This window comes from Triturus cristatus, chromosome 10 (assembly GCF_964204655.1).
Source record: "Triturus cristatus chromosome 10, aTriCri1.1, whole genome shotgun sequence".
Taxonomy (NCBI): domain Eukaryota; kingdom Metazoa; phylum Chordata; class Amphibia; order Caudata; family Salamandridae; genus Triturus; species Triturus cristatus.
Window position 1 is genome coordinate 1,166,274,599 of NC_140593.1, and position 22,477 is coordinate 1,166,297,075.

General features: G+C 48.1%; 1 protein-coding gene across 1 annotated transcript in view; it reads right to left on the bottom strand.

Annotated features, from left to right (window-relative positions):
* LOC146796859 (extracellular calcium-sensing receptor-like) overlaps positions 1–22,477 on the bottom strand; it is a 125,186-nt gene that overhangs the window by 40,600 nt on the left and 62,109 nt on the right. Inside the window, exon 5 of the mRNA XM_085631395.1 lies at positions 16,636–16,759. Coding sequence (XP_085487521.1) covers positions 16,636–16,759 — 124 coding nt within the window. The remainder of the gene's footprint in view (positions 1–16,635; positions 16,760–22,477) is intronic.

Sequence of the window (22,477 nt, forward strand, 5' to 3'; positions counted from 1 at the left end):
GATGCATCCCTTACCCCATGGAAACTTCCAAACGTGTCCGTGCCTGTAACGCTGAGTCAGCCCACGATGTCATGTCCATGAGGAATAGCAGTGCCACAACAATGCAACCAGCAAACGGCATGCGCAGGTACCTGGGGAAGAGAGACACACAAGAAGTCAGCCACAAAAAGCACAGCCACTTGCATGTGCATGTACTCGACACATGTATGGATGACAACATGCTAGGTCACAATTATGACTGGAGAAATACTACCATCACTGCCACCATCACTCCAGTGACACACCCACACACACCTCTGACCCACGTGCCATACATGCAGGTGGAGACACACATCACAACGCATGCCACACGGGGACCAATGCGTGCACACTCAGACCCTGGTACTCACCACTAAGCAAAGAAGTCGCGTATGAGCCGAGTCCAGATGTCCTCTTGCGGCTCCACATCCTCCACATCACTAGCCCCATTGCCAAGCCCTTCGTCCTCCACGGGTGGATGGTCCTCGTCATGTTGATTCAGGATGAGTGGCACAGCTCTTTCAACTGCCATGTTGTGCAGCATGCAGCAGACCATGAAGATCTTGCAGACCTTCGCCGGGGCATAAGGGAGTGCACCGCCGGTCTTGTGGAGGCACCGGAATCGGCTCTTCAGCATGCCAAACGTCCTCTCTATCACTCGCCTTGTCCGGCCATGGGCAGTGTTATAGCGGAGCTGGGCCGGCGTGATGGGGTTGCGGAGAGGTGTCAGCAGCCAAGGCATGTTGGGATAGCCAGCGTCCCCTACATGGGAAGCACATGGACATCGTTAGAACTGGTGTAGCGGTCGTGCTGGTCGGCTATACAGAATACAGGACAGACAGACTGTACCCACCAACAACACATGCCCGTTCGTTGCGCAGCTGCATCATCATATCAGGCATCCCGCTACGCCTCATGATGTAGGCATCGTGTGCTGATCCTGGGAAACGAGCACAGACATGTGAAATCACCATATTGGACAGACACACCACAAGGGCATTGATGGAGTGGTAGTGCTTCCGATTGCGGTACGCCACCTCCCGTGCGTGTGGTGGTACCAAACCTACATGTGTCCCATCAATGGACCCAATGACATGGGGCATCCCTCCCAGGGCATAGAATCCACGCTTGACCTCAGTCATCTGTTCAGGGGTTGGGAACTTGATGAAGTCATCCAGGTGAATCAACATGGCCTCCAAGAAATCATGCAGCACACCGCTGAACATGCTCTGGGACATGCCACCAACATGAGCTATGGTATTTTGGAAGGTACCCGTGGCAAGAAAATGTAGGGCAGCCATTACCTTCAGCTGGGGTGTCAGTGCCGTAGGATACCTGTGCTGCGGTTGCAGGTGTGGTGCCAGTCTCGCCGTCAGCTCCAGAATCAACGGTTGGGTGAAGCGGTAGAGCCGGATCCTGTCATTCTCCTGCATGGTGGCCAAGTCTGGAATTCTTCGGGCAACAGGAGGCGCTCTGCAGTAATTTGGAAGTGACAAGGAAGAGTGAGTGCACTACGAGAACAACTCATGTCTACTGAGCACATGTAAATCTGGCAATACACACATGCCACATGGGGAGTCAGGCATGTGCTACATGCCCAGGACACGTATGGATGCAAGGTGACACTCCTTCCAAGACCCAGCTACACACGGTGATTGAGAACCTCCCCATGCCACGCCATGGAAAAGCTGTGTCCCAGTGCAAGTGCACTGCCCGACGCAAGACAGGAGTGACATACACCCACACATCAGCAGAAGTGTGATGCCGATTGCAGAGACTGGTAGCGGAACACTTGAGCCACAGGTCACATGACATTACACTAGTCCAGCCCACACACCTTGCCATGAAGGTGCACATGTCATGACTCACCACACATTCCTTGTGAGTTTGCTGACATGGCCTTGTCGCGCTACTCCGTGTCCCATGCATACATGTGCACCTCACATCCGATAACACATGTGGCATGGTGTTGGGAACAGTGTGCAATGACAATCTACACACAGCCACATGTTGGTTGCTGCAACGGCTGCAGCTTTTGAGGGTGCTACAACATCAACCTGATGTAAATCCCGGACACATATATGGCATAGTCACATTGTGCACTGTGGGTAGTGTCATGACCCCTGTACCGGGCATCATGGGACACTTCCGTGTGTTGGTGTCCGTGCCATGCCAGTGACGCTCACCCCAAGTGCGCAGTCCCACATGCACACATGTCAAAGGAGTCAAGGGCATGCCTGGCACACATTGCACCCTCACACAGTACACATGTACACATCTCATCATACATCTGGTGCCTTCTCCACTCAGGAGGCATGTTCCACATCACAGCCTGTGACACCTGTGCCCCACACATGTAGTAATGCACAGACGATGCCTTGATGTCCATTCCTGGACAAGTATGTCCATCCATGGACAAGTATGTCCGCCCTATTCCTACATGTGTGTCGCCTATCATCACAGTGATGTGTAAAAACCGCCGTACTGCTGCTGAGAGGGCCTGTGCATGTTCCAAAATCACTGTGGGAGTGCTTGCATATGTGTACCCATCGTGATGGCGAGCAAACAGGCATTTGTACGGTCCGTAGCACTACGGGTGCGCATACGCGTGCAGACCCATAGTGATAGTGAGCGTAGATGCGTGTGTACGGCCCTATCACTATGGTTCTGCACGCGTATGCGTACCCGTAGTGGTACGGACCGTACACTCGCATCTACGCTCACTATCACTATGGGTCTGCACGCGTATGCGTACCCGTAGTGGTACGGACCGTACACTCGCATGTACGCTCTCTATCACTATGGGTCTGCACGCGTATGCGTTCCCGTAGTGGTACGGACCGTACACTCGCATGTACGCTCTCTATCACTATGGGTCTGCACGCGTATGCGTACCCGTAGTGCTACGGACCGTACACTCGCATGTACGCTCTATATCACTATGGGTCTGCACGCGTATGCGTTCCCGTAGTGGTACGGACCGTACACTCGCATGTACGCTCTCTATCACTATGGGTCTGCACGCGTATGCGTTCCCGTAGTGGTACGGACCGTACACTCGCATGTACGCTCTCTATCACTATGGGTCTGCACGCGTATGCGTACCCGTAGTGCTACGGACCGTACACTCGCATGTACGCTCTCTATCACTATGGGTCTGCACGCGTATGCGTTCCCGTAGTGGTACGGACCGTACACTCGCATGTACGCTCTCTATCACTATGGGTCTGCACGCGTATGCGTACCCGTGGTGGTACGGACCGTACACTCGCATCTACGCTCACTATCACTACGAGTACGCATACGCGTGCAGACCCATAGTGATAGAGAGCGTACATGCGAGTGTACGGCCCGTACCACTACGGGTACGCATACGCGTGCAGACCCATAGTGATAGTGAGCGTAGATGCGAGTGTACGGTCCGTACCACTACGGGTACGCATACACGTGCAGACCCATAGTGATAGAGAGCGTACATGCGTGTGTACGGTCCGTAACACTACGGGTACGCATACGCGTGCAGACCCATAGTGATGGAGAGCGTAGGCATGCATGTACGGGCCGTTGCCATGCATTTGGGGTGCCCTAGGGCCCACAAACGCACCGTACCTGTGTGTGATGCTCCAAATTACATAGGGGACACGTATTAAGGCCTACATGCATGCTGGTTGTCATGGAGACCAAGTTCAAAATTCGAAATTGTTCTGGAAGGTGCACAGCAGAAGTCAGTTGGAATTCTTCTACTTTGTTGCAATGTGTTTGTGGGGCTGACATCATGCAGGAGAATGAAACCGATAGAGAACCCACAGACTGCTAGCTTTGAAGGGATTGGTGGAAACATAGGATGCAAATGTGAGTGACCAATCACTCTGTACTCCTGTGCATGAGACTGGGCAGAAGGGCACATATAAGGCAGCCAGGTCCCATGAGGGAGCACTTGCCTGCACATCTTTGCATTCGTCGACCCAGCTGCTGCTACTGATTCCCTGGAACCATGTCAAGGGCTGTGGAGAGGACACAGCCATTCACCCTGGAGGAGAACATGGCTCTGCTGGATGTGATCCTCCCACAGTACTCCATGCTGTATGGGCGACCAGGGTATCAGGTGAGTGCATAGGCCACTGCCACAGACTGTCCCTATGTTGTGACTGTGACTCCTGCCATTGCGTCCAGGTGTAACACACATGCCATGTACTGTCGGGGGGGTCCCAGGGGGGGGTGCCTGATGTCTCCCAGCAGTGCCCTGAGACAGGAGGGGTGGGGGCCTATCACTCCCAGCAGTGCCCTGAGACAGGAGGGGTGGGGGCCTATCACTCCCAGCAGTGCCCTGAGACAGGAGGGGTGTGTGCAGAGTCCTCCCAGCAGTGCCCTGAGACAGGAGGGGTGGGGGCCTATCACTCCCAGCAGTGCCCTGAGACAGGAGGGGTGGGGGCCTATCACTCCCAGCAGTGCCCTGAGACAGGAGGGGTGGGTGTGATGCACAGTGTGAGCCTTGATCATTGATTGTGACATTGCCATCATTCCACCTGTGTACCCACTGTGGCACATACTGCTTTTTCCCTCACCAGGGGATGATGTCCCTATGACAAAGGTGCAATGCGTTGGCTGCATGACATGCCTTGTTGTAACCAGCTAATTTGTACCCATATGTCTCTCTGTGACATGTGGCTGGTGTATTGATGTGGTGTCACTTGTTCCTCCTCACAGGTAGGCGCCACTGCCAAGGAGCAGATCTGGCTGACCGCCGTCAGTGCCGTGAGGGGTGTGGATGGTCGGAGGCGGAGCCTGCCCCAGGTGAGAAAACGCTGGCAGGATATCCGGTGCTGGACGCGGAGGATTGCACGGCTCCTGCTGGGGGACTCACCTGAGAGCCACAAGAACCGCGGCCGCCGCCGTCTGAGCCACCTCCACAGGCGTGTGCTGCCGGTGGTCTTTCCAGACCTGGAGAGGCGCTTACAGGCGATGCAGCAGCCGGAAGGGGGTAGGTACATGTGTGTTCGTTGTGTGTCACCGGCATTTGTAAGGGCACAGTAGCATGAATTCACTGGCAGGGTTTAAAGGTGCTTTGCAGATCCTGTTTGCCCCAGTATAGCGCTGTGCCCCTGCCACCCTTCCCCTCCTTGCAATGTGTTCCCTGGTCTGTGTGTAGTCACTCCTTCACAAGGTGATGTAGGCTGGCGCTTTGTCCACGAGAACAATAACTGTAGCATCATGTGTGGGGGTGGGGTGTAACAGGTTGTGGGACCTTGCCTGTGCACTGTCAAGTTCACTGCATGTGAGTTCCATGTCAGTTGGCACTGATGCTGACTCCAGACATGGGAGTTGGTCTCTCATGTGTCATGCCTTACAGCGCGCATGTCCTATGTGGTGGGCTGTGACATGATGTGCATGAGTGTGCGATACACATAGTGCAGGGATGGTGACGTGTGTTGCAGTCATTACCATTCAGTAGCATGTAGTTGCGTGCCCACCACTGTCCCCTGGGGCACCTTTTCCTCAGTGGTGTATGTGTCATCATACACGTGGACAATCTCAGTGTCTACAGCGTAGGTTGTGCTCTGTGCCATTGTCCCCTGTCACCATGTATATAGACGTGCTATTTTGTACAGGTGTCCACTGTGCAGCCTGACCTGATTGTCCTTCTACATACTCACAGTTGCCAGTGCCTGTGTGTCTTGTTATACTCATCTGAGGATGGGCACTGGTACCTCATTATTTGTACAGGCGCACCTTGGCTGTTTGGCGTACACTCTTGCTTTTTGCCTGCCCCTGTGTGTATCAGCCAGACTATGAGATGTTGGTGCCACCTGTGTCTCAACAATTTGCCTCGTGTAGGGTCTTGTTGGTGCGGGCAATGCCTATGTGTCAAATCCTGATTTCTACTTGCTTGGTCTGGGCAGTGTGTGATGTGTCTGGACACACACGCAATGTGCAGTGACCGAGTCATGTTGGGCATGTTTTCAGCATTACCTATGCAGCATGTGTCTCAAGTTCATGGATATGCTCCCTGGTCATCGGTATTATTGCCAACGCTGTGTGGTGCAGATGCAGTGCTGGATTGTCCCCAGGGCCTGGGTGCTATGTCAGACTCCGTTTCCTGTGTTTAGCTATTGTGTCATGCTCTCCATGGTATTTCAGTGGCATGGTGGCTCAACCAACTGTGTGTTTCATGCCCTACATCGGTACCTTGTTTAGTAGATGTTAGGGATCTTCCTTTTCAGGCTATGCAGTGTTACCTATGTCGATTGTACTCATGTGACTGATGTGTACAGCTGTCTGATTAATTTCTGTCTCTCCACCCTGCCCACAGCATCGTCGGGGGACACAGAGGGAGACATGGACACAGGCAAGGCGGAGGGACCGAGCACCAGTGCCAGCCGTGACATCGGGGCTGGCACATCGAGTGGGACAGAGGTGGAGGATAGTGCGGCCGAGGACCTGTCGACTGGCACGTCAGAATACGAAGCTGACAGGTCCGAGGAGGATGTCTCCGAGTGGGCGGAGGCTGCACCAGCAGCTGACAGCGGAACAACACCTCGCACCGCCCCCTCAGTTTCCACCAGCCGCCTCCCACTTGCTCGTGTCCCTTCCCAGCGTGCCCGGTCACAGCATGTCTCCTTCCTGCCAGGCACCGCACCCCCTGCCCCTGTCTCCACTGCTGCCGCCAATGCAGAGTCTGTGGACATCCAGCGGCAACTGCAGGTTGGTCAGGCTGCGATCCTTAATGTCCTCCATGCCCACGGCAAAACCCTCACCAACATACGCGGGTGGGGGTACGGGTCGTACTTACACTGTTGGGCTGGGGGGTACGCTCCTTGCATTCGCGGGTGGGGGTACGGGTCGTACTTACACTGTTGCGCTGGGGGGTACGCTCCTTGCATTCGCGGGTGGGGGTACGGGTCGAACTTACACTGTTGGGGTGGGGGTACGCTCCGTACGTCCGCGGGTGGGGGTACGGGTCGTACTAACACTGTTGGCATGGGGGGTACGCTCCTTGCATACGCGGGTGGGGGTACGGGTCGTACTTACACTGTTGGGCTGGGGGGTACGCTCCTTGCATTCGCGGGTGGGGGTACGGGTCGAACTTACACTGTTGGGGTGGGGGTACGCTCCGTACGTCCGCGGGTGGGGGTACGGGTCGTACTAACACTGTTGGCATGGGGGGTACGCTCCTTGCATACGCGGGTGGGGGTACGGGTCGTACTTACACTGTTGGGCTGGGGGGTACGCTCCTTGCATTCGCGGGTGGGGGTACGGGTCGAACTTACACTGTTGGGGTGGGGGTACGCTCCGTACGTCCGCGGGTGGGGGTTCGCGTCGTACTTGCACTGTTGGCATGGGGGGTACGCTCCATGCATACGCGGGTGGGGGTACGAGTCGTACTTGCACTGTTGGGCTGGGGGGTACGCTCCATGCAGACGCGGGTGGGGGTACGGGTCGTACTTGCACTGTTGGGCTGGGGGGTACGCTCCTTGCATACGGGGTGGGGGTAGGGTCCGTACATATCCGTCCCCACGCTATGTGATGTTTGTGCGGCCCGTACCCAGGCCTTTGCCACGTGGGTGCGATCCGTCCCGCCATTGTTGGGGTGACGTGTGTGGGCGTGGTCCGACTCGTACCCACGCTCTTCAGGCGTGGGTACGGGATGTACCTGTCTGGTTGTGTTGCCGGTTCGCGTGGTGACGGACTTCCGTTGTGGCGGGCGCTGGCTTATCAGGACACGCCCCCACCCCCTCGTGGTGACCAGGGCATGGGAGTCAGGTATGTCCAGGCCATGTGTGGTGTGTGACTTATGTGGTTGTTTTGTGGCCTGCCCTGGTCGTGCCACCCCCACCCCACCCCACTTTCCCCCCTCCCTTAGTTATTCTGACCTTCTGCGGCGTCTGCGTCGTAACCTGTAGAGGAGGTGTACTGCTATGAGGGCAGGGATGACTCGTAGGTTCGGGTCCATGTCTGTCCGTCGCGTACTGGTACTCCTTGCTCGTGTCGTCCTGTCGCGTACGGGTCCTCCTTGATCGCGTCGTCCTGTCGCATACGGGTCCTCCTTGGTGGCGTCGTCCTGTGTGTCCGTCACGTACTGGTCCTCCTTGTTCGCGTCGTCGTCTGTCCGTCGCGTACTGGTGGTCCTTGTTCGCGTCGTCCTGATTTCCCGGCAGTTTTTGGCTGCCGCAAAATATTCACCGTGCGGGGTGACGTCGGTGCGAATCGTGATTCCTGGGTCGTGAATGGCTGGCTGCGAGCGTCCCGACGTCAGGTCGGCGCTTTCCCGGATCGCATTGGTAGGTGTTTTTTTGTTCGGTCGGGCTATTTTACGATTCGTACGGTAATGGTGTACCCGTGCGAATCGTAATTCCTTGTTTGTGAAAATTGACGACCGGGTACGCGTCGGGCGGAGATTGTGCTCCGTCCGACGGTTCGTACCCGGTTTTTGCAGGATCGTGATCGGCACCTTAGTGAAGATTTTTGTAAATGTCTCCATATACATTGGTTTAGATGGAAGTAACATCCTTGGATAGCTGTATGGGGGTACAGTTTGAGAATGGAATTTATCATGGCTTGCTCAAAGTCTATGATAATTCTTTGAGGGTAAAAATCATTTGATTCTTGTTTTAGTTTTCCTAGCATTTCATTATATGTTGTGTTTTGTTTGTTAGGTAATAGTGCATAAATTAAAGGTATGGAAGTGTTGTGATATTGACCGTGTATTGTGTAAAGCTGGTAGAATGGTTTTGGGCATATTGTAAAGGTGCCATCCATCATCCATGTTTGGCATTGTTGCAGTTTAGTTATATTGTTTGCAGTAGCAAACATTATGATTCTTTTTTCTGTGCTTTTGTTATCAAAAAAAATAAAAGGTTCATTATTGTGGGTGATACTTAATTCTGGTGGAATGATGATCTCTTGAAAAGTTTTAGGGGATGGTATAGTTGTCGAGGTTGCTTTTTTGGTCCTAGCAATAGTTCTTTTTATAGAAGCAATTGATGGTAATTGGCCTCTTGCTTCTTTGGGCACTCTAGGTAATAGTTCTTTTAGGATTACACTTGTAGCAGTTTGTGAACCAGTGCTTAATTCTTTGATATTTTCAAGGGTTGATCTGACTTCTATTTCAGAGAGATTGGATGGATGGTTATGCTCTCTTGTATATAGTACAGTTGTTTCTCTTGTTGTTGCTCGTCCGTAGCATTTGTTAGAATAATATTTAGTACACTTCCAGTTCACTTTTCGGTCCGTCTGCTTTTCTTGGGTGTATGTGTAACCCATGTAACACAATAGGAATTTTCCTTTCTGCGAAGTTATAAATTGTGCTTCTTCTGTCATCGTGATGTGTTAGAAATCTGGAAAAAATGTATATTAAAATATATGCAATAGTACTTTATATATTTAAATGAAAATAGCAAAAAAGCATTTTTTTTATATATACTTACAAAGTGTTTTTGGTTGTATTTGAATGAAGATGTTGTTTGTAGACAAAATGCTGTTTAGTTGATGTAGTCTCTGAAAGTTAAAGAAAATATATTGTTGTGGTTACGCGCTGGGGGTACGCACCGTACATACACGGGTGGGGGTACGACTCGAGCGTACACGGGGGGTACGCACCGTACATACACGGGGGGTTCGACTCGAGCGTACACGGGGGGGTACGCACCGTACATACACGGGTGGGGGTACGACCCGAGCGTACACGGGGGGGTACGCACCGTACACGGGTGTACACACAGGGGGGGTCGGCGCGTACCTACGGGGGCTGGGGGGGGTCGGCGCGTACCTATGGGGGCTGGGAGGGGGGTCGGCGCGTACCTACGGGGGCTGGGGGGGGGTCGGCGCGTACCTACGGGGGCTGGGGGGGGTCGGCGCGTACCGGGCCACCTACTCTGGTCGATTCGCGCCGTACTTCGCTTTTGCGGCACTTTTTGGGTTCCGTGAAAATATTGCCGTCCGGACTGCTGTCGGTTCGAATCGTAATTCCTGGTTCGTGAAACGCTGCCTGAAAGCGTCCCGACGTCACGTCGCAGCATTCCCGGATCACATTCGTATGTATATTTTCGTCGGTCGGTGTTTTTTACGATTCGTACGGAAATGGTGTTTCCGTGCGAATCGTAATTCCATGTTTGTAAAGTTTTACAACCGGGTACGAGTCGGACGGGGAATTCGCTCCGACCGACGGTTCGTACGCGGTTTTTAATGGATCGTAATCGGCACCAGAAAGTGAAAATCACTCTCACTAAAAGATGTATTTTAACATTGTGAGTTCAGGCATACTAAACATTGGTTTCCTACCTTGTTCCCAGGGCCAGTTATGTTTATAAGTTATAAACAAACTACCCATTCTGTCCTAAGGGAACAGGTACTATCAGGACATGCCACACACACCAGGGCATGTCCTGCCTTTCACATACAATGCACCCTGCCCACCGGGGCACCTTGGGCCTCCCTTGGGGGTGACTCATATGTAGAAATTGGAAGGTTTAAGGACTGGCAAGCGTGTGCACTTGCCAAGTCAACATGGCAGTCCCAGACTGCACAAAGGCTCTGCAATGGCAGGCCAGACTTACATTTTACAGGTTGCTCCTATGGGTGGTACAATCAGTGCTACAGCCCATTAGCAGCATTTAATTTACAGGTCATGGGCACACACAGTGCACTTTACCAGGGTTTGACAAGTAAATCTAATATGCCAATCATGGAATCACTCATCCATAAAAACAATTTACAAAGGGAGCACTTGCACTTTGGCACTGAACAGTAGTGGCAAGGTGTCCAAAGCATCTAGACCAGTAAAACAAAGTCCAACACACAGCAAAAACACAAGAGGCAAAGGCAATAAAAAGCAGGGGAGACCCACGCCAATGGTGCCAGGTCTAACAATAGTGCCTTGCGTTAAAACTGCATGGGTGGTTGCATGGGAACGCCCATGTTCCACCCATGTAATGCCCCCTCAGTGCTAAGTAATGCAAAGCAGTGCTTCGCGCTGCTTTGAGGGTGCTTTCCAGAGCAAAACAAGTTTTGCGCTAGAAAGTAAATAGCAAAAAACATTTTGTGCTGGTTAGCGTCGCTTTTGTGATGCTAACCCAGCTCAAAATGTTTGTAAATCTCCCCCTATAGTTTTAAAACCACATGTCAGTGGGAATTTCTGTGGGCATTTCAATATAAAATCTGCTGATTGCAATTGTCAGTGTGCTGCTTCATTATGCTTTAGGTATGTATCTATTAAAAGTGACAGTTTTTAAACGTGAGCTGAGAAACATTCCTGCCCCCGCACTGATGACAATGCGGTTAATGAACTGAGGCAAGTCAGCTGTCATGTGTATCCTATATGTGGCTAGATTTGTATTATATATGGAGCAAAACTGTAATCTATTGATTCAAATAGAGGAGTTTTCTGTACAGCAGACATGCTGAACTTGTGTATTTGAGGTGATAAAGAAGAAAATGGCATCTCAGTGAATTAAAATACTTGCCCAGGACCATATAATTTGAAATCAGTTTATGGGTCAAAAGCATTATAAATAGGTTGAGTAGATCATTTAAGTCACAAGGCCTGCAGCTCTAGTAAAAATGTTGGGATTTTTCAAGGCCTGTATATCTACAAGGCTACAAAAAGTCACCATGCATGGCTTTCATGGCCTTTTAGATATGGAGTGAGGCAACGTAGGGCAAGTCATTGCATCAGGGAGGTGTGCCATGGGCTTTTCAGAGGGTGTACCCACCCAATGCTCATAGGTTTTGACCCATTCCCAGACATACAACATGGCATAAATCCTGGAATGTGTTAAAACCGTGCGCCCCCTCAGAAGTGGAGTAATAAGGAGAAATACCATTATGTTTCCTTGTTGTTTCCTGTTTCTATGTGCACTGCATTATGCAGTACACATAGAAAGAGGAAACTGTCTCCATTGATTGTTTTTGTGCAGGAAGGTGTCATCATTTGTGGCTTCTGGATGGGGGACCAGGGGAGGTTCCTTAGGTGAGGGTTGATGTGGGTCCATTTGGGGAAGTTGAAGATCAGTCTGTCAATTGAGTTCTCTGTCGTCTGAAGTCCTGCATAAGCATGTTGCCGTAGTCCAGCTGGCTGGTGAATAGGGCTTGAGTGACAGCTTTCCTGGTGTTGATTGGGATCCATCTGAAGATCTGTAGGACCATACAGAGGGTGTGGAAGCAGGCAGAGGAAACTGCCCTGATCTGGAATTTCATGGTTAGTTTGCTGTCCAGGATGATGTCGAGAATGCAGACGTGGTCTATCAGTGTGGGTGTAGGTCTGAATTTGGAGGACCACCATGTGTTGTTCCACAGGGAGATGTTGTACCCAAAAATAAACACTTTCATCTTTTCTGTGTTGAGCTTTAGGCAGTTGGCTTTATCCAGTTGGTGACACTCCTCATTCATGTGTGGAAGTTGTTCCTGCTGGTGGAGTGGTCTTCTGAGAGGGAAAGTATTTACCATTTGCACTAGGCAAGCTGCATTCTTTGTTAGACAGATTTCTTGCTATTTTGACAATATTACTTTTCCTAAAATGGAACAAGCCATGAAATGCATTAAAACAGTTTATCCTGAGGACTTGAGTCTTCATCATAGCATGACATCCAATTCCACTATTTTTAGTGCCCAATCTGCAGATCTTTTAAACTTGTCTTTTCACTCTGTGGAATTCCTGCTGCATGACAATATACTAATGTTCTTCTCTTACTTAAAAAACATTCAACATATCCTATGCCTTATCATGTCTTCCCTGAAGTTTCACAAATCCCTTCTAATACAGACAGATCTAATTTAAATGAATAATGAACTCCCTATTTTGCATATATTTGTGATCATATTCAATGGGATGACTCAAATGCTACTACCAAAGGAGCTAACTTGTTTGGCCTCCTATAACTTTACCAAATCAGTTCTGTCTTTATAAGTGTACACATTAGTCATTTTAATATTACTCTTCTTCCTGTATATTCATCATTTTGAATGTTGATTTGTTATTAACCACCTATCAGTTCCTTAAAACCAAATATTTTATCTGCTTTTTTGGGGATTCTGCCCCTGTGCGTTTGTGATCAACTATTTTCTATGTCCAACTGTTATGTTTCATATAGGTCCAGGGAACATCGTACCCTTTCTTCTACATCATCTCCCCTACATTACACACAAACAAGCCTTTAAGGGACGTAACGCCTTATAAGGACAGAACACCTCATAAGGACAGAATGCCTTATAGGGACAGAACGCCTTACAAGGATTGAATGCCTTTGATGGACTAAACCTTTCACCCAGTTCTAGGCAGAAGGAGGGTTTTTCCCAAACAATACTGCTATTACTTCATCCTTAGCACATACAAATAATGTATAAAGAAACTATTCAGTAGCTATACTTCACCTTCCTCCTCTCTATGCACAAGGCTCATCCCATGCGTAATCCTCATACTAAACAATGGCTAACACAGGCACAAGGGACAAAGAGACTCTATACTCTTTCTGTATAAATACAGTACCTCTTGCTATCAGTAGTTAGAGGGACCGAGACTTCCAGGCCGACACACTGACCAGAGACGCTTAGGCTCCTGCATGCAGTCCCTACAGCTGACAGTGGTCTAACCATCCCTTGCAGGGTGTCCAACTCGAGACCAGGATGAGGTCCCACACTCTCATTATTTAGATAATGGGGTTTGACTAAATTTTAGCGGGATTCTTGGCTCCTAGGCTTATTGGCTTCTTAGCTTTTTGACTCTTTCGCACCTACTCACATGCTAGGTACACTTAGGTACATCTAGACAGGCATCGTAGGAGTATGCAATTTATTTTATAAATGCATTTTAAATTCATGTATATATTCATGGCTATTGCAAAATGGTAGAACTGTACTATTCCTTTTTATTTACTGTACTGCTGATCATATATCTCTGCTACTGTTTAACAGTTGTCACAGCACATATATTTTACACTAGAAGAACAACTGTGCAATAAATTCTTATTGTAAACACACTCAACTGTTTCTTCTGTGTAACTATCTGAGACCAAATGAGCAAGCATGAGTGACTGAACGGAAAGTAGTACATTGCTTCCACGAGTCTGAGGAATCAGGGTTGTTGTGTTCTGAGGTTGCCAAAAACTAATCTCTCTGATAAAAAGGAGATTCCAGCACCACTGTGAACTAGCTAATGCAAACAAGGCTAAAATACTCAGTGAGGGTGCTCAGAATCAGTCTGCCACCAGGCCCACAGTGTATGTTATCCAAAAGCGCAGGTCCTGCAGGGGTACTATAGGAACTACACTGCACAACTCTTCTGCATAATGTTTCTTCCACATATTGTTTCTGTTTCAGTCCCTCCTACACTTCCCTCATCCAATATATGTAGATGAGAAGTAACTCCCTTCCTTGTTTTCAACACTTATCTATGTCTTTATTTTGTCATATATTAATGCTCAACATACTCATATGCCAAACATATTTAGATGTCCATCTCCTTCCTTTACCGTCTCCGTGCTTACTCCTTATGCTCACCCTGCATCTATTTCTGAATTTTACATGTCTTGTTGCATGATTTGTAAATGAGTGAACTGTATTGCAATTATTCTCATAAATTGTACTACTTACATGATCTGCCTGGTTGATCTACAGGTTTTTTTTGTAGACTCTTCTGTGGATATCCTTATAATTCTCTATAGCTAAACTGCTTTGCTCATGGTGGGTTTTTGCATTAGGCCTGGTGTGAAATTTTAATTATGCGTGAGAAATGAGAGTAATTACAGACATTTTGGTGCCAATTCCGATCCTGGAAAAAATTTCCCCGTTCGAATCATATCCGGATTTTTTTCCGTACGAATCGTACAAGTACCGTACAAACTGGCAAGTACGATTCGCATGGGAAAAAGTCCATACGAATCGCATTGGGAAAATTCCCCCACACGTCCTCGGGTCGGAAAACGTGTCCGACACATCCCCAGACGATTTTACGTACAAATGTGAAAAGTGAAGTCCGAGCGTGCAAGTACGATCCGTCCCGTGCGTCCGATGTTACAACCGTATGGAAAAAACACAGTCCGGACCGAACTCCCGTAGCAACCATGAAGACATGTGCCCGCATACGCACCGAACCCCCCCCAGCCCCCGCATGTATGCGCCGAACACCCCCCCAGCCCCCGCATGTACGCGACGAACACCCCCCAGCCCCCGCATGTATGTGGCGAACCCCCAGCCCCCCCGTGTAAGTACGGACCGTACCCCCACCCGTGTATGTACGGACCGTACCCCCAGCCCCCCCATGTAAGTACGGACCATACCCCCACCCGTGTATGTACACCAGTGTACGTACGCACCGTACCCCCACCCGTGTATGTACACCAGTGTACGTACGCACCGTACCCCCACCAGTGTACGTACGCACCGTACCCCCACCCGTGTATGTACACCAGTGTACGTACGCACCGTACCCCCACCCGAGTATGTACTGCGCGAACCCCCAGCGCGGACCGGGCTCCCTATTCTGCTGGCATCGCGGCGTACTTAGCTTTTCCGGCACTTTTTGGGTGCCGTAAAAATATTGCATCCGGACTGCTGTCGGTTCGAATCGTACTTCCTGGTTCGTGAAACGCAGCCTGAATGCGTCCCGACGTCACGTCGGCGCTTTCCCGGATCACATTTGTATGGATATTTTCGTCGGTCGGTGTTTTTTACGGTTCGTACGGAAATGGTGTTTCCGTGCGAATCGTACTTGCATGTTTGTAATGTTTTTTAGAAAACACTCCGACCGACGGTTCGTACCCGGTTTCTCCAGGATCCGAATCGGCACCTCCGTGTGAATCTTTTGTCGCAAAATACTGAGAATTACAGAATTACATCATTTTGTGTATTTAGGTGTAATTTGGTTCAAAACTCCCACTGCACTATTTGATCTTTGGCATAGGTCATCTTGCGTGATTGCTGAGCATGGTTGCTTCTGTGAATTGCTGCTTGCTGCCAAGTCGGTGTTCATTATCCACACAGTTCCACCCCACAAAATTCAACTCCACACATTTTCAATCCACACCGCAATTTCCACATCATGCCACAAAATTCAGCAGCACACCACATAATTAAACTCCACTGCATACTACTCTAGAACACAAAGTAGTATTCCACATATTTACAATCCATAACACCCAATCCCAATCCACACAATTCCAGTACACTCAATACCACATGATTACTATCCAAATAATCTACTGCATATCATGCCACATAATTCCACTGCACAATGCCACTCCACACCACACAATCCCAACTCAACCCACATAATTCCACTACACACCACATACACTCCATAACACATAGGTAAAAGACATTGTCATTTACAATGCCAATAGCTCTAACTTAATTGTCAATGCTTGTTTTAAATGTTGTTAAAAGAGGATGATTTGGGGCTTACCCCCAATATTAATTTCAGATTTTATCTAAATATTTTAATTATCTAAAATGTTCTATAGCATAACATTAGAGTATTACATGTTCTACGGACAGAAGCAGTGAAAGAAAATGTAACTTTTCATGTTATTTGATTCCTTCAAAAGTTGCAAATAATGTTACAAATAGTTGTTATAAATATTTGATTGTTTTGAAAATATTTTCTTGGAAGAAGGCAATGGGTCCTACCTGTTTGGTTGGCAATGCTTCCAGGAGGACAGGGCACACAGAGGAAACAGCAGTTGGGACGTCCTTTAATGGCGGACTTCCTGTATCCGGGAGCACAGCTCTCACTGCAGACTGACACATGGATCTGGGAACATATCAAAGATGACAGTGTCCACGTTCTAATTACCGAGAACATGTACATGCATATTTCAATGTTCAAAGGTAGTCGGACAATAGGGAAAGCCGTTTTGCTGACAGCAACTCGGATTATGTGCTAGCCTGCCAAGAATTCAATGAGAGCACAAATACGATGAAAGACAAGAGGATTACGTAAATGAAATACATTATAGAGTATCTGAAAATGTCTCCCAAATTATTTAACAGTAGAAGAAGTAGGGGGATTCCAAAGTCTGCACAGTGTATAGGAGTGTAGAGTTGAAATTAAATCTAATTTTGACTTTATGAATCATATTATTTGCTTGAGATGTTTGAAAGTGACCTACATAAATCAATCCAGGGTCCTTGAGTAGTGCATATTTTGAAAAAAGTAGCAAGGTGTCCAATAATTGTCAAAATATGGGTTTTGGAAGCTAGAAATAGTTTAATGCACCAACTAAGTAAGTACTCAATAGGAGAACATTAATAGTGTGCCCTATTGCAACCTTTAGGAGACGTCTATGTAGCACCGAGCTTGTAAAGTGGGACACATTGCAATACAGTGTCCCATTAGAAACTGCCTTTAAACTTTACAGGTGACAGTAATCAGATGAATTTTGTCACATTCCAACTTACAATGTATGCTACGTTTTGATCATTACAATATTGGGAACTTTTGGGTTCTAAGTTTTTATCTGACCTTTTTGTTCTTCTAAATCCAGTAGGCAAAATGCACAGGGGCAGATTTACAAGCCCCTTGCGCCACTCTTGCGTCACTTTTAACAGGGGAAAAGTGACGCAAAAGTGGCGCAAGCGGCTTGTAAATCTGCCCCACAGTGTGTATTTTTTTTCTGACCTGCGCTGCGCGTGCCTCGCCCTGTGTACAGCAGTCCACTTCATTAACGTTTCAATAAAGGTTTCTTACCATCCCTATCCTTTTGCTGATGTCATCAAAGAGCACTTTGCTAAACGTGCGATACAGTAATGGTCAGAAGCTTGGAGTCTGGTAAATTTGTAAAAGGTATGGCAGTATTGCAGTGGTGGCTGGTGGGCGTCACCTTTGGCTTGAACTCCAACGAGTAAGCTTGACTTCTCAGTGTGTTCGAGGGGGTGAGCGCCCAATCAGTCCCATTCACTTATACTCAATCACTGAATCTCACTCATTCTCAGTCAAACTTCCTCTCACTCTCACTCATTCTCATTAACTCTCACTCAACCTCTTCTCATTCCCACTCATTCGATCTCATTCTGACTCATCTAGTCTCGCTCAGGCTCACTCACTTCCACATAGTCCCACTCATTCTAACTCAATCTGTCTAATTCACTCAGTGTCACTCATTCTTTAACAGTCAGACCGTGACTCACTCAGGCTAAGCAACTCAGTCTTAATAACAGTCAATCAATCTTACTCACATTCAGTCCATCTCATGGACTCACCTAGTCTCAATCGTTCTTACTCATTTCTACTCAGTCCCACTCATTCATAGCCACTCCTACAAAGTCAGTCTCACTGATTCTCTCTCCTTCCTACTGTTTCTTACTCACTCAGACTGTGACTCAGTCCAACTTACACACAGTAAAACTCACTGTCGGTCGATCTCACATTTACACTCACTGTCATTTTCCCTTACAATAACATTCATTGCCATTCTTCCTCACAGATGCACTCATTGTCTTTCTGACTTCACAGTTGCTCTCTCACTCACTAATATTCCTTCTTGCTCAAACTCACACTTCCTGTCACTCATTTTCACTCGTTGACTCCCTCTCCTGATTCTCTCACACTTCCTGCATGCACATGCCATCACCCACTCTTACACATCTGTATAGCACCCACATTTTGTAATCTTTAAAGTCAGTGGCAGCTTGCAGAGGGACTGCTGCGTGGTCGTACGGGGAGGGTCAGGGTGGGGGTGGGGGGGTAATAAAACGATTTACCTTGCGCTCGCTGCATCGCCAAGTTGGAGCATGGAACTGAATCCTCGGACCTGCACAGTTAAAGGGACCTGGTTTCAGACTCTGCTTTTTCACCCCACCCTTTCCCAACTTTGTGACAAATTTGGAAAGGATGGGGTGACAGGCTGATTGGCTGTAGCCACGGGCACTGCAAGGTTAAGTCTTCAGCGCCCATGTCAACTTTAGCTGGGACGCAGTGACGGCCCGTGTAGGGCGTTTTACCGGCGCGGTGACGTGGCGCAAAGGAGGGGCAGGGTGGGGGTTTGCAAAATGCGGCAAACGGACGATTTCAGGTAAGTTACGAAAAGAATTAATAAAACGAATTTCGTTGCGCGCGCTGCATCACCAAATGCGATGCAGCGCGCGCAACGAAATTCGTTTTATTAATTTTTTTCGTAACTTACCTGAAATCGTCTGTTTGCCGCATTTTGCAACCCTGCACCCTGCCCCTCCTCTGCGCCACGTCACCGCCCCGGTAAAACGCCCTACACGGGCCGTCACTGCTGGGACGCTTAGCACTTCAACAGAGGCGTGCCAGGGCACCAAGGCCATGGGTGGGGTTTCTCCACCATATGATCCCTCTCTGGAAGTCGGTGCAGGCACCTTTATATGCATGATACCAAGAGTGAGAAACAGAATATTATTCATCCTTAGTATAATAAGACATATGGGCCGGTAAACGACCAAAATATAGAATCCAAAATATAGACAGGACAGAATATCGAATTACTAAAATATAGATAGGACAGAATATCGAAATTGGGGTATGAAATATCGATTTCCATAATATCAAATTTAAAAATATATATTTCCATAATATCGATTTTTTTTTAGTGTTATGTATGGTAGTACATGTGTTACAATTATGTATTATTTTTGTGATGTATGTTTCATTTTTTTAAAGTAATGAATGTTATGTAATAAAATGTTTGCGTAATTTAATTCCGTAGCGGGTTGTGGGTTTATAGGGGAATAGGGTGGGAAGTAATTTAATTATAGTAAATTAAATATTCATTTTTATTTATATGTATTGATAATTAATTGATTGATAATTAAGTATTAATTGGTAATTAATTGTTATTAATTGGTAATTCATTTTTATTCATTGGTAATTAATTTCTATTAATTGATTAATTGATAATTATGTTAATTGTATTTTTTATTAATAGGAACGGGTTGTGGGTTTATAGGGGAATTGGGTGGGAAGTAAATTAATTGTAATACAGTAAATATTAAATTTTGAAACAGAAGGGGGATGGGAGCACACTGCTACCTCCCAGCACAGTTCGCCCCTTTGCATCCTGGTACATGCAGTTCAATTTAAATGCTTACTTGAAATTTTGCAGAGTGTCTTACCAAAGTTGGCGCAGGTTAGTGCTGTTAATCTCTAGACACATGTGTTTCTGGATTTCATCCTTCTTCAGTAGAGATAAAACTAAATTCTTCTGGGGTTTGCTGAGAAAGCTGCCACAATCCTCTCAGGTCTCTGTACCTCTCCCTGGCACACAGGTGCCTACCCATGAGCTCGTCAGCCCAGTGGCTCAAGGGAGCCTTTTTGAAACAGAAGGGGGATGGGAGCACACTGCTACCTCCCAGCACAGTTCGCTCCTTTGCATCCTAGTACATGCAGTTCAATTTAAATGCTTACTTGACATTTTGCAGAGTGTCTCACCAAAGTTGGTGCAGGTTAGTGCTGTTAATCTCTAGACACATGTGTTTCTGGATTTCATCCTTCTTCAGTAGAGATAAAACTAAATTCTTCTGGGGTTTGCTGAGAAAGCTGCCACAATCCTCTCAGGTCTCTGTACCTCTCCCTGGCACACAGGTGCCTCCCATGAGCTCGTCAGCCCAGTGGCTCAAGGGAGCCTTTTTGAAACAGAAGGGGGATGGGAGCACACTGCTACCTCCCAGCACAGTTCGCCCCTTTGCATCCTGGTACATGCAGTTCAATTTAAATGCTTACTTGACATTTTGCAGAGTGTCTCACCAAATTTGGTGCAGGTTAGTGCTGTTAATCTCTAGACACATGTGTTTCTAGATTTCATCCTTCTTCAGTAGAGATAAAACTAAATTCTTCTGGAGTTTGCTGAGAAAGCTGCCACAATCCTCTCAGGTCTCTGTACCTCTCCCTGGCGCACAGGTGCCTCCCATGAGCTCGTCAGCCCAGTGGCTCAAGGGAGCCTTTTTGAAACAGAAGGGGGATGGGAGCACACTGCTACCTCCCAGCACAGTTCGCCCCTTTGCATCCTGGTACATGCAGTTCAATTTAAATGCTTACTTGACATTTTGCAGAGTGTCTCACCAAAGTTGGTGCAGGTTAGTGCTGTTCATCTCTAGACACATGTGTTTCTGGATTTCATACTTCTTCAGTAGAGATAAAACTAAATTCTTCTGGGGTTTGCTGAGAAAGCTGCCACAATCCTCTCAGGTCTCTGTACCTCTCCATGGCGCACAGGTGCCTCCCATGAGCTCGTCAGCCCAGTGGCTCAAGGGAGCCTTTTTGAAACAGAAGGGGGATGGGAGCACACTGCTACCTCCCAGCACAGTTCACCCCTTTGCATCCTGGTACATGCAGTTCAATTTAAATGCTTACTTGACATTTTGCAGAGTGTCTCACCAAAGTTGGTGCAGGTTAGTGCTGTTAATCTCTAGACACATGTGTTTCTGGATTTCATCCTTCTTCAGTAGAGATAAAACTAAATTCTTCTGGGGTTTGCTGAGAAAGTTGCCACAATCCTCTCAGGTCTCTGTGCCTTCTCCTGGGGCACAGGTGCCTCCCATGAGCTCGTCAGCCCAGTGGCTCAAGGGAGCCTTTTTGAAACAGAAGGGGGATGGGAGCACACTGCTACCTCCCAGCACAGTTCGCCCCTTTGCATCCTGGTACATGCAGTTCAATTTAAATGCTTACTTGAAATTTTGCAGAGTGTCTCACCAAAGTTGGTGCAGGTTAGTGCTGTTAATCTCTAGACACATGTGTTTCTGGATTTCATCCTTCTTCAGTGGAGATAAAACTAAATTCTTCTGGGGTTTGCTGAGAAAGCTGCCACAATCCTCTCAGGTCTCTGTACCTCTCCCTGGCGCACAGGTGCCTCCCATGAGCTCGTCAGCCCAGTGGCTCAAGGGAGCCTTTTTTAAACAGAAGGGGGATGGGAGCACACTGCTACCTCCCAGCACAGTTCGCCCCTTTGCATCATGGTACATGCAGATCAATTTAAATGCTTACTTGAAATTTTGCAGAGTGTCTCACCAAAGTTGGTGCAGGTTAGTGCTGTTAATTTCTAGACACATGTGTTTCTGGATTTCATCCTTCTTCAGTAGAGATAAAACTAAATTCTTCTGGGGTTTGCTGAGAAAGCTGCCACAATCCTCTCAGGTCTCTGTACCTCTCCCTGGTGCACAGGTGCCTCCCATGAGCTCGTCAGCCCAGTGGCTCAAGGGAGCCTTTTTGAAACAGAAGGGGGATGGGAGCACACTGCTACCTCCGAGCACAGTTCGCCCCTTTGCATCCTGGTACATGCAGTTCAATTTAAATGCTTACTTGAAATTTTGCAGAGTGTCTCACCAAAGTTGGTGCAGGTTAGTGCTGTTAATCTCTAGACACATGTGTTTCTGTATTTCATCCTTCTTCAGTAGAGATCAAACTAAATTCTTCTGGGGTTTGCTTAGAAAGCTGCCACAATCCTCTCAGGTCTCTGTACCTCTCCCTGGCGCACAGGTGCCTCCCATGAGCTCGTCAGCCCAGTGGCTCAAG